This window comes from Carcharhinus amblyrhynchos, chromosome 12 (assembly GCF_965287045.1).
Source record: "Carcharhinus amblyrhynchos chromosome 12, sCarAmb.v2.hapA, whole genome shotgun sequence".
NCBI lineage: Eukaryota > Metazoa > Chordata > Chondrichthyes > Carcharhiniformes > Carcharhinidae > Carcharhinus > Carcharhinus amblyrhynchos.
In genome coordinates this window covers 82868559-82881916 of record NC_137335.1, presented here as the reverse complement: position 1 = coordinate 82881916, position 13358 = coordinate 82868559, and the positions used below count along the sequence as shown (strand labels likewise).

Sequence of the window (13358 nt, the reverse complement as noted above, 5' to 3'; positions counted from 1 at the left end):
ACATGTAGGCCAGACCAGGTAAGGACGGCAGATTTCCTTCCCTAAAGGACATTAGTGAACCAGATGGGTGCTTTTTCAACAATTGACAATGGTTTCATGGTTATCAGTAGATCCTTAATTCCAGACTTTTGTTCATCGGATTCAAATTCCACCATCTGCCAAGGTGGGATTTGAACCCAGGTTGTCAGAACATCAACTGAATGTCTAGATTAATAGTCTAGCAATAATGACGCTAGGCCATCACCTCCCCTGTATATTTGATCTGTATTAACGTTTTTGTAGGATGTGGGAGCTGGTGATATCATTGTCGGCCTTTTAACTTGGCCACAGGAATTCAATGGTCAGAAACCTTTTCTGTTTAGTTACCATGTCCCACTGAAATGTTGGTGACCACAGACCTCTATTAGACTGGACCATCATTACCCTTGGCAGTGGTTCGCCATTGAGTGATCAGGATGGTTCAGTTTACACAGAGGCCTCTCAGTTTGAAGTTTGTTCATTCCAACCACCTCCTTGGTTAGTATATTCATGAAGTTAATTCATCTGTTTGTGCCTCAAAATAAATAATTTCCTTTTAGCCCACAGCTTGATGTTAAAAGTCATGGTGATTTCCTGAGGCAGTCTGGGAGACCAAGATTTGTCAACTTCTGATGATTGATCAATTTAAAGTTTATGTATTCTTCACAAGTAGGCTTGATTTGATTTGATTTATTATTGTCGCACGTATTAACATACAGTGAGAAGTATTGTTTCTTGTGCACTATACAGATAAAGCATACCGTTCATAGAGAAGGAAATGAGAGGGTGCAGAATGTAATGTTATAGTCATAGCTAGGATGTAGAGAAAGATCAACTTAATGCTAAGTAAGTCCATTCAAAAGTCTGATGGCAGCAGAGAAAAAGATGTTCTTGAGCTGGTTAGTACGTGACTTCAGACTTTTGTATCTTTTCCCGATGGATGAAGGTGGAGGAGAGAATGCGTGGGGTCCTTAATTATGCTGGCTGGTTTGCCGAGACAGTGGGAAGTGTAGACAAAGTCAATGGATGGGAGGCTAGTTTACACAGTGGATTGGGCTGTAATCATGACCTTTTGTAATTCCTTGCAGTTTTGGGCAGAGCTGGAACCATACCAAGCTGTGATACAACCAGAAAGAATGCTTTCTATGGTACATCTGTAAAAGTTGGTGAGAGTCATAGCGGGCATGCCAAATTTCCTTCATCTTTTGAGAAAGTAGAGGTGTTCATTAACACTGCAATGAACTTACTGTGAAAAACCCCTTATGAAACAACCTGTACAGTGCAGCCATTTAATCTTTCAATATCTGTTTAATATGCAGTCCTTCTGCAGCATTGGTTAGAACTTGTGGATACATTTGGAAAATAGATAAGTACTCATAACACAAAACAAGGTTTTGTACATAAGGGAGAACATACAAACTAGCACAGACAAGTGACCCAAGCCTGGAACTGAACCCGGGTCCCTGGCACTATGAGGCAGCAGTGCTAATCATGGTGCCACAGTATCACCCTGAAATAGGACAGGAAATGCTGGAAGAACCCACCAGATCTGCCAGCATCTGTGGAGAGAGAAGCAGAGTTAATGTTTTCATTAACATAGGAGCCCTTCGAGCCTGCCCCCACATGATCATGGCTGATCCAGGAGGGACTGGGAAAGGTCGAAATATGATGGGTTTCAAGAAAGTGCAAGGGAGGAGGGTGGGAAAGGAAAAAAAACACCGGAGGTAACTTGTGATCTTGTGGAAGACAGGACAGGTTAAATGATAGAGGAGTTGGTGCTGCAAGGTCAAAGGGGATGGGTCAAGAAACGAAAGACATGTTCAGAAGTGGTGCGAATGGCAAAATGATGACTCCTGTCTCCTGAAAGCCAAAACCTGAGGAGTTAAATGCTAAACCGCCGAAGAGAAAGGAAATAAAACGGGGCAGGGGTAACAGTGTGAAATTGCTAAACTCAATCAGGAGGTTGGCTGGAGGGTTGAATAGCTTTATCTTGTCCTGGTTTACATCAGTTTGTGTGATATCAGTGAGGCTGGGTGAAAGATCCTGATTTCAGATGGGTAGCTGCAGCGTAACTGGCTGTGCGCGTGATTGATGAAGGTTAAACTGGGGTTAATTGGCCCCTGATGGGTCGTGTTTGCAGCCTGATTGAGGAGCTGCAGGTGTGCTTGTAGCTGGGGAACCAATAGAATTGACACAGCACATATAGGGAATGGGGAAACAATTCATTCAAGTAAATATCTACACTGCAACCTATCACCTTCTTCCAGCGGCTGTTAGGAATCAATCCACACAAAACATCTCACTTGGGTTCCCGATATTTAATTGGGTAACAGCCCACTGAGAGAACAGGATTTGGGACATCTTGTTAAAGCTGTACAAGACATTGATAAGGCCACACTTGGAATACTGTGTACAGTTCTGGTCACCCTATTATAGAAAGGATATTGTTAAACTAGAAAGAGTACCAAAAAGATTTACAAGGGTGCTGCTGGGACTTAGTGGTTTGTGTTATAAAGAGAGGCTGGATAGACTGGGACTTTTTTCCCTGGAATGTAGGATGCTTAGGGGTCATCTTATAGAGGTCTTTAAAATAATGAGGGCGTAGATCAGCTAGATAGTCAATATCTTTTCCCTTGGACAGGAGAGTCTAAAACTAGAGGGCCTAGGTTTAAGGGAGAGGGGAGGGATACGAAAGTGTCCAGATGGGCAATTTTTATAGGGTGGTGAGTGTCTAGAACATAAGAACTAGGAGCAGGAGTAGGCCAACTGGCCCCTTGAGCCTGCTCTGCCATTTAATAAGATGGCAGCAGGGAAGAAGCTGACTCGATTGGTACGTGACCTCAGACTTTTGTATCTTTTTCTTTTTGTGGACTGAGCTCCACTTACCTGCCCACTCACCATAATCCTTAATTCCTTTACTGTTCAAAAATTTATCTATCCTTGCCTTAAAAAACATTCAATGAGGTAGCCTCAACTGCTTCACTGGGCAGGGAATTCCACAGATTCACAACCCTTTGTATGAAGAAGTTCCTCCTTAACTCAGTCCTAAATCTGCTTCCCTTTATTTTGAAGCTATGCCACTAGTTTCACCCACCAATGGAAACAACTTCCCTGCTTCTATCTTATCCATTCCCTTCATAGTCTTATGTTTCTATAAGATCTCCCCTCATTCTTCTGAATTCCAGTGAGTATAGCCCCAGTCTACTCAGTCTCTCCTCATAAGCCAACCCTCTCAACTCCGAAATCAGCCTAGTGAATCTCCTCTGCACTCCTTCCAGTACCACTTCTCAAGTAAGGAGACCAAAACTACACACAGTATTCCAGGTGTGGCCTCACCAACACCTTATACAGCTGCAACGTAATCTTGCTGTTTTTAAACTCCATCCCTCTAGCAATGAAGGACAAAATTCCATTTGCCTTCATCATTACCTGCTGCACCTACAAACCAACCCCTTGAGATTCCTGCACAAGGACACCCAGGTCCCTCTGCACAGCAGCATAATGGAAAATTTTACCAATTAAATAATAGTCCATTTTGCTGTTATTCCTACCAAAATGGATGACCTCACATTTACCAACATTGTACTCCATCTGCCAGACCCTCGCCCACTCACTTCGATTGTCTATATCCCTTTGTAGACTTTCAGCATCCTCTGCACACTTTGCTCTGAAGGAGCTGCCAGAGAAAATAGTAGAGGCGGGTACAATTTTGTCTTTTAAAAAGCATTTAGACAGTTACATGGGAATCAAGTAGATAAGGTTGTTAAGAAGGCATACGGTGTCTTGGTGTTTATTGGTAGGGGGATTAAATTTAGGAGTCGCAGCGTCATGTTGCAACTGTACACAACTCTGGTGCGGCCGCACTTGGAGTACTGTGTGCAGTTCTGGTCCCCACATTATAGGAAGGATGTGGAGGCATTGGAGAGGGTGCAGAGGAGGTTTACCAGGATGTTGCCTGGTATGGAGGGGAGGTCCTATGAGGAGAGACTGAGGGATTTGGAGTTGTTTTCGTTAGAAAGAAGGCGGCTAAGAGGGGATCTTATTGAAACATATAAGATGATTAGAGGTTTAGATAGGGTGGACAGTGATAGCCTTTTTCCTCGGATGGAGAAAGCTAGCACGAGGGGGCATGGCTTTAAATTAAGGCGGGGTAGTTATAGGACGGATGTCAGGGGTAGGTTCTTTACCCAGAGGGTGGTGAGGGATTGGAATGCCCTGCCTGCTGCAGTTGTAAATGCGCCTAGTTTGGGGGCGTTTAAGAGATCCGTGGATAGGTTTATGAATGGAAAGGGATTGGTTTAGGTTAGAGGGTCATTGTTTTTTAACTGGTCGGCGCAACATCGTGGGCCGAAGGGCCTGTTCTGCACTGTAATGTTCTATGTTCTATGTTCTATGAGTAAGATGGGTATAGACAAAAGGGCAGCATGGATAAGTTGGGCTGAAGGCCTCGTTTCCATGTTGTAAACCTCTATGACTCCGTGACTCATTGAATTAAATCTATGGAGAGAGAACAGAGCCAACATTTCCAGTTGGGATGACCCTTTGTCCCAGCTTTGAAGGATCATCCAGACTCCAAACGGTAGCTCTGATCTCTCTCCATAGATGCTGTCAGACCTGTTGAGGTTTTCCAGCATTTTCTGTTTTTGTTTCAGATTCCAGCATCCACCTTTGACTACAACACAATTGGCCACTTTGCAGAAACAGAAACTGGGAGCAGGACGAGGCCTTTCGAGCCTGCTCCGCCATTCATTCTGATCATGGCTGATCATCACATTCATTATCCTGATTCTCTCTTCCCCCCCCACCCCCATCTCCCCCTATATCCCTTGATCCCTTTAGCCTCAAGAGCTATATCTAATTTCTTCTTGAAATCAGGCAACATTTTGGTCTCAACTACATTCTGTTGTCTATATTCTGTGACCATCCAAGTCATGAATATAAATCGTAAATGGTTGAATAAATAGTTCAAAGGGGCCTCGCTTTAAGTGTACTTATGTATAATGTGTACTAATTAAAAATATTTTTTGGTATCTAATTCTGTGAACAAAAACAATTTATCACATACAATTATGCAAAGCCTGAGCAGTGATCTTCCTTCATGTAAATGCAGGTTCTGATATGTTCGCCTCCCTAGTAATCAGAACTTTAAAATTGTATTGATACTCCTGATCTTTGATACCTTGACAAGAAGTCAATTCACTCCCCTGTACTCAATCAACAACCATATTTATTGGCATTTTTAATGTGGTAAAACATCTCAAGGAATTTCACAGGAGTGTTATCCACTCCTTGGTTACTGCCCATCTCTAATTACTCTTGGAAAAGTGGCGGTGAGCCGTCATCTTGAACTGCTGCAGCCCATTTGATGTAGGTACACCCACAGTGCTATTAGGGAGGGAGTTCCATGATTTTGATCCAGCAACAGTGCCATAATTGCGATGCATTTCCACGTCAGGATGGTGAGCAGCTTGGGGGGCACTTACAGGCGGTGTTGTTCCCAATTATCTGCTGCCCTTGTCTTTCTAGGTGGTAGAGGTTGTGGGTTTGGAAGTTGTTGTTTAAGGAGTCTTTGTAAGTTTCTGTAGTGTATTTTGTAGATGGTAAGCACTGTTGCCACATACAGTGGGGGTGGAGTGAGTGAATGTTTATGCTGATGGATATATGGGATGACAATCAGGTGGGGCTTCTTTGTCTTGGATGGTGTTGAGCTTCTTGAGTGTTGTTGGAGTTGCACTTATCCAGGCAAATGGGGAACATTCCATCACACTCCTGACTTACGCCTTATAGATGGTGCACAGGCTTTGGGGAGTCGGGGGGAGAGCTATTTTCCACAGATTACCTAGCCTTTGGCTTGTTCCTTTAGCCACAGTATTTCTATGGCTGGTGAAGTCCAGTTTCTGATCAATGGTGGGGATTTGGTGATGATGATGTAATTGAACAGAGATTGTCAGTTTTTGGAGATGGTCTGACACTAACTTGCCACTTATGAGCCTACGTTTGAATTTTGATCAGATCATGCAGCAAGCAAGCACAGACATCCTGAAAGCCCAGCATTCAAAGATGTAATGATAATAAGACCATAGGAAATAGGAACAGGAGTAGGCCATTCGGTCCCTCGTGCCTGCTCCACCATTCAATAGGATCATGGTTGATCCAACATTCCTCACATCCACGTTCCTTCCCTTTTCCCACTACCCTTGATTCCCTTATTAATAAAAAAACTTTCAATCTCAGCCTTAATATACACAAGGACTCTGCCCTACAGCTCTCTGCGGCAAGGAGTTCCAAAGACTCTCAATCTCTGAGAGAAGAAATTCCTCTTAAATTTACTCTTAAATTGGCGCATATTTGTTCTAAGACTATAAGACCAGAAGATATAAGAACAGAATTAGGTCATTTGGTTTATTGAGTCTGCTCCGCCATTCAATCATGGTTGATATTATTTTCACTCCCATTCTTCTGCCTTCTCCTCATAACCCTTGATCCCCTTATTGATCAAGAACTTATCTAAGTCTGTCTTAAAGACACTCAATGACGTGGCCTCCACAGCCCTCTGTGGCACAGATTCACCACCCTCTGGCTGAAGAAATTCCTCCTCATCTTAGTTTTAAAGGAATGTCCCCTCACTCTGAGTTTGTGCCCTCGAGTTCTAGTCTCTTCCACTAGTGGAAGCATCCTCTCCACATCCACTTTATCTAGGCTTGTCAGTGTCCCGTAAATTTCGATTAGATCTCCCCTCATCCTTCTAAACCGAGTACAGGCCCAGACTCCTGAATCGCTCCTCATATGACAAACCCTGGAATCATTCTTGTGAATCTTCTCTGGACCCCCTCCAAGGTCAGCACATCCTTCCTTAGGTATGAGCCCCAAAATTGCCCATAATATTCCAAATGGGGTCTGCCCAGAGCTTTATACAGCTTCAGAAGACCCTTGCTCTTGTATTCTCGCCCTCTAGAAATGAATGCTAGCATTGAATTTGCCTTCGTAAGTGTCAAGTGAACCCTGCACGTTAACCTAAAGAGAGTCCTGAATCAGGACTCCCAAGTCCCTCGACTATGACCTCTGGTTCTAGACCTCCCCAGCATTTATGCTGTCAAGCCCCTTAAGAACCCAATATGTTTCAATGAGATCACCTCTCATTAAATTCCAATGTGTAGAGTCCCAACCTGTTTAACCTTTCCTCATAAGACAATCCCTCCATACCCAGATCATCCTGGTGAACCTTTTCTAAGATGCCTCCAATGAAATAATATTTTTTCTCAGTACTCCAGATATGGTCTCACCAGTAATTTGTACATTTGCTGCAAGACTTCCTTACTCTTTTACTCGAACCCCCTTTTGGAATAAAGATGAACATTCCATTAGCCTTCCTGACGGATCCCTTGGATAGCAAGGTGCTGCGATGGTGTAGAGGATGGGGGGACAGGGATCTCTGGCTCAGTGGGTGAGATAACCTTCCTCAGACCTGCACTGCAATCGGACCACATGGAATTAAAGCTTCAGAAAGGGGGAAGGAAGGGGACGGGTTGTAGAAATTGGCCAGATTTAACACAAGGGTAGCAGCAGATTCGGAACATGAAGGGTGCAGTTGGCTAGCTGATCAAGGAAATGACCTTGATGGGAGTGAATAGCCTACTTCTGCGTTCGACATCTGAAAAAAAGCTAGACGTGAAGCAAAAAAAGCAATAGATAAAGGCACACACTCACTGTGCCATGAACCATGAAACCCACTTTCTTTCATTGTTTGACTAATTGATGTTCGATGTCTGTAATAATTGAAATGTGATTCACATTCCTTTTGTAGAACTGTTCATATGACAGTGCCTCCTTTGGTTTAAAACTTGTTCATTTGTTCACTTGCTCACTTAAACTTTGACTGTTGATAGCGTGGAATCATAGTATGTACCGTGCAGATGGAGGCCATTTGGCCCATCAAGTCTGCACCGACAACAATCCCACCCTGTCCTATTCCCGTAACCCCACATATTTATCCTCCTAATCCCCCTGGTCTTAAGGGACAATTTATCCTGGCCAATAAACCTTCAGATGCATTTTTGGATGCATTCTGAGGGCAAATATTAATTGCAGCTGGAGTTGAAGAAACTTTGGGTTAAGTTATGCAGTGATGATAATTAAGCTTTCCCCACATGAATGGAATAGGTCAGCATTGTTATCCATTGTCTTTGGTGGTCAAAAGGGAACAGGAAATGCTTTAAATGCACCAAATGAGGGCCAATTGCCTGGAAAAGACAACTCATTTCCTGAATGGGGAAGATTTTCATCTTACTATGTTTCACTGGAAAGGAATATGATTCTGTACAGAAATGGACTTATCCTTCAGTCACTTTGGCAGGGGAACTGGTGGTGTACTGGTTATGCTACTGGTCTGGTCATCCAGAAGCCTAGGCTTGTTCTGTGGGTCATGGGTTCAAATCCCACCATGGTAGCTGATGGAATTTTAAACTCAATTAGTGAATGTGGAATTGAAAACTAGGCAATCAGGGAACTATCCTCAATTGTCATAAAAACCTATCTAATTCACGAGTACCTTTTTGGGAAGGAAACCCTCCATCCTTACCAAGTCTGGCCTACATGTGACCTGAGACCAACAGCAATGTGGCTTTCTGAGGAAGGATGTTCTTGCTCTCGAGGGAGTGAAGTGAAGGTTTATCGGGCTGATCCGGGGATGGTGGGACTGATGTACAAGGAGGGATTGACTAAGTTAGGATGGTTTTCACGGGAGTTCAAACAAATGAGGGGGGAATCTCAAGAGACTTATACAATTCTAACAGGACCAGACAGGGTGGACGCAGGAAGGATGTTCCCAATGGTGGGGGTGTTCAGAACCAGGGGGTCACAGTCTAGGATTTGGGGTAGACCATTTAGGATGGAGATGAGGAGACATTTCTTCACCCAAAGAGTGGTGAACCTGTGGAATTCCTTACCACAGGAAGTAGTTGATGCCAAAACATTGAATATATTCAAGAGGCGGCTGGATATAGCACTTGGGGTGAATGAGATCAAAGATTACGGAGCGAAAGCAAAATTAGGCTTTTGAGTTGTATGATCAGCTATGATCGAGATGAATGGCAGAGCAGGATCAAAGGGCTGAATGGCCTCCCCTATTCCTTTCTTCTGTGTTTCTATCTGACTCCTAAATGGCCTAGCAAGTGACACAGCTTAAGGGCAATTAGGGATGGGCAAGAAATGCTGGCCTTGCTAACAATGCCCACATCCCATGGAAAACTTTGGGAAGTTTATTATGCCCACTCCCTGCGAGAGTTGAAGCTACTTGAGTTAATAGTGAGGGCATTGTTGGTATCTCTTGGCATTTAGCTCTGCCCGCTGATTTCACCATTCCCAGTGTTACTCTTTCTCTTCCCCTGTTTCTCTTTCCAGATGGAAACTCGGAAACGTCTGGCGAAGATTGTGCTGGTGTTTGTCGGCCTGTTTGCCTTGTGCTGGTTCCCCAACCACGTCCTGTACATGTACCGCTCCTTCCACTATGGTGAGATCGACCCTTCCCTGGGGCACCTGATGGTCACAGTGCTGGGCCGTGTGCTGAGCTTCTCCAACTCCTGCGTGAACCCATTCGCCCTCTACCTTCTGAGCGAGAGTTTCCGAAGGCATTTCAACAGCCACCTGAGGTGCCAGAGGCGGCGGCAGCCCTCGATATCCAACAGCTATTTCCAGAGCACGTCTGCCATGCGCATGACATCCGTGAGAAGCAGCAACAGAAACACCATCAGCAATGGCCACAGCCTCAAACAGGAGTCGGTGGCGTGAAGCTTAATTCAGCGGAACATTATTTTTTATTTCACTTCATCTTGACGTGACCTCAGTTTCGAGGCTACTTCATCCCCCATCAGCTCTACACCCACTCCAAATCCAACTCCATCTACACAATCCAAATGTTTGCTGACTTTTCTGCAACGAGAATGGATGAGATGATGAGTAAGCATCCTGTACTGTCCCAGTCTATGAAACCTAAAGGACTTACTCAGTTAATGATTGGGTGTTGGGCACAGTTAAAGAACAAAGAGATCTAGGAGTACAGGTTCATAGCTCCTTGAAAGTGGAGTCACAGGTGGGCAGAGTGGTGAGGAAGGCATTTGGCATGCTTGGTTTCATTGGTCAGAACATTGAATACAGGAGTTGGGTCATCTTGTTAAAGTTGTACAAGACATTGGTAAGGCCACACTTGCAATACTGTGTACAATTCTGGTCACCCTATTATAGAAAGGATATTATTAAACTAGCATGAGTGCACAAAACTTAGATGCTACTGGGACTTGATGGTTTGAGTTATAAGGAGAGGTTAGATAGACTGGGACTTTTTTTCTCTGAAGCGTAGGAGATTTAGGGGTGATCTTATAGAGGTCTATAAAATAATGAGGGACACAGATCAGCTAGATAGTCAATATCTTTTCCCAAAGGTAAAGGAATCTAAAACTAGAGGGCAGAGGTTTAAGGTGAGAGGGGAGAGATACGAAAGGGTGCAGAGGGGCAAGTTTTTCACAGAGAGGGTGCTGGGTGTCTGGAATGAGCTACTAGAGGTAGTAGTAGAGGCAGGTACAATTTTGTCTTTAAGACGCGGGTTGATGGGTTTTTGATAAGAGAGGGGATTAAGGGTTATGGGGAGAGGGCGGGAATGTGGAACTGAGCCACGACAGATCAGCCATGATCTTATTGAATGGCGGGGCAGGCTCGAAGGGCTAGATGGCCTACTCCTGCTCCTATTTCTTATGTTCTTATGTTCTTATTTAGATAGTTACATGGGTACAATGGGTATAGAGGGATATGGGCCAAATGCGGGCAACTGGGACTAGCTTAATGGTTTAAAAAAAAGGACGGCCTGGACAAATTGGGCCGAAGGGCCTGTTTCCATTCTGTAAACCTCTGTGATTCTGTGACTTTAGGCCTCTCCTCTCTCTTGTGAAATGCGTTTGCGTGTCCCACTCCGTCCCTGTGTTCATGTCACAGGGATACCCAGAATTCAACTTTCGCTGCCATAAGAACAATCCGCTTTGCTTCACCCTGTGAGTTATTGGAGAAGAATTTCACGGCCTTCGCCCTAAATTTCCCTTGCAGTCTTTTGAACTTGTCCTCGATTGTCCTGTTGTCACAATTTGGTTGCGATCAATGGTCCAGCTTTATCTCTTCTCCATTACCTGCTCATTAATGTTTGTGGACCAGTTGGATTCCCTTTAGACTGCTGTGTTGAAAGGTGGAATAATCTGTGCTTCTCGAATCTTCATACTTTCAAACTATTGGGAACCGTCTCACAACCTTTCCCTGCACCACCTTTCAGAGGTGACTGTGATTTGGTGACTAAAGACTTGTACAACACCTTTCACAACCTCATTATATCGTTTCCCCACTAATTAAGCATTTTTGAAGTGTAGTCACTGCTGTAATGTAGGAAATGCAGCAGCCAATTTGTACACAGCAAGATTCCACAAACAGCAATGTGACGATGGTGAGATAAGCTGGTATAATGATGTTAATTGAGGGATTGTCCAAGGCATCCCACTCTTACATTAACAGTGCGGTGGGTTTTTTTAGTGTCCACCTGAGAGGGCAGAATTCATCCATCATTTTCTGTTTTTCAGGCAAATGATTGTTTGCCTTCATTGGCAGGGGGCTTGAGTGCAGAAGCAATGATGTCTTACTGCATCTATAGGGGGCTTTGGTGAGAGCACACCTGGAGTACTCCAAAGAGAAATGGTTTCCTTACCCATGGAAGGACAAAATGGCAGATCACAGTCTCACACTTAATGTAAGGGCATCTAAGACTGAGACTTCTGATAGGGGTCTTTGCGGTTGGAGAGTGGGGAGCGGATGCACCTCAGCAACGCACAGTGAGTGAATTACAAATTTACTTCAAAACGCATTGGCATGGTGAAGATGTCAATGGATATGGGTCCAATTGACAATCAGAGGAAGGAACATGAACTTTCCTCATTCATCTGCATGGAGGAGTGATTTCAATGGGTCAAATGTTGTTCTTAATGAGCCCAATTTTACCATTGCATTCCGCCTATTTTCTGGTGCGAAAACTTGGTAAAGTCGGACGTGAGGCGAATAGCGTGATCCGCGCCCGCCTCCGTACCCGTTACCCCTTTACCGAGACCCGAAAATGGACATGATAAGGACCACACCCAAAACAAGGGTGATGGCCATTTAAATGCATTTGAAAGTATTTAAATGAAATTAATGGGCTGCACCCCCAACTTTACTACATTTGCCCATCCAGAATCAATGCGAAATAGACATGCTCCATAAAAGTCCAATTTGGGTGCTCCATCAGTGAGGGTTAGTGAGGAAATAAGTATATAGTGTCTGATGTCTCACTACTGCTCATGGGTGTCCTTCAGATGTGGCCATTTTCTTTCTGGGGTGAGTGTGTGGGGGGGTTGGAGGGCTCTGTGTGTGCTTGGGAGAGCGTGGGTCTCTGCGGGTGTGTGGGGGGCTATTGCTCAGCAGGGTCTCCGATGTCTGACTTCCAGCACGAACCCGGGTCTCAGCACTGACCTCAGTTCCTGCGGTACTGCTGGGTCCTAGTGCACTCGGCACTCTGTCAGGATGTGTACAAAGCCCTTGCAAATAGCACTGCTGCAGCCTCTCAACTTTACAAAGAGATGTGACTGTGGGGAGCATGCGGCTGGGGGAATTGGGGGGACTGTGATTGTGGGAAGTATTTGGCTGGGGAATGGGGGGGTAGTGATTGTGGGGAGCATGTAGCGGGGGGAATTGGGGGGGCTGTGATTGTGGGGAGCATGCGGCTGGGGGAATTGGGGGGGGGGCTGTGATTGTGGGGAGCATGTGGCTGGAGAAATTGGGGGTTCTGCGATTGTGGGGAGCATGTGGCTGGGGAACTGGGGGGGGTTGTGACTGTTGATGTGCAGGAGCAAACAGCATTCCATAATTGATACATGCGTTCCTCTCCATCTGCCCCCCCACCACCCCTTCAGAGCGATCAGATGGCTTTTGCGATGCAACCAATTGATCTTGTTGTTCTTTTAGTTGCTGCTGGAACTGAGGAGGAAGAACTGCGGGCACAGGAGGCCTCTGGACCTTATCGCTTGCAGGAGTAGAGGGGGATGACCACTAGAGGCAGGAGGTGGTTGCCATTCACCCAGAGGGGGGCAAGTAGGGAGCAGAGGCCCGAGCAGTTCTGTGATGAGTGTCATCCGAACAGATGTCGGACACCGTGTGCCACTGAGATCTCCGCCTCCAAAAGGAGACAGTGCAGCACCTGTGCCCTTGTTCCAGGACCTGGCACCTTGAGGCAGGAGGGGCATCTGCTCTCGCTGGCTGTCAAATTGATGGTCGTTCTA

At 45.1% G+C, this 13358-nt stretch overlaps 1 protein-coding gene across 1 annotated transcript in view; it reads left to right on the top strand.

Moving 5' to 3' along the window:
- Positions 1-9804, top strand: part of nmbr (neuromedin B receptor) — a 47568-nt gene extending 37764 nt beyond the window's left edge. Inside the window, exon 3 of the mRNA XM_080199862.1 lies at positions 9418-9804. Within this exon, the coding sequence (XP_080055988.1) occupies positions 9418-9804 (387 nt within the window). The remainder of the gene's footprint in view (positions 1-9417) is intronic.
- Positions 9805-13358: the final 3554 nt, after the last annotated feature.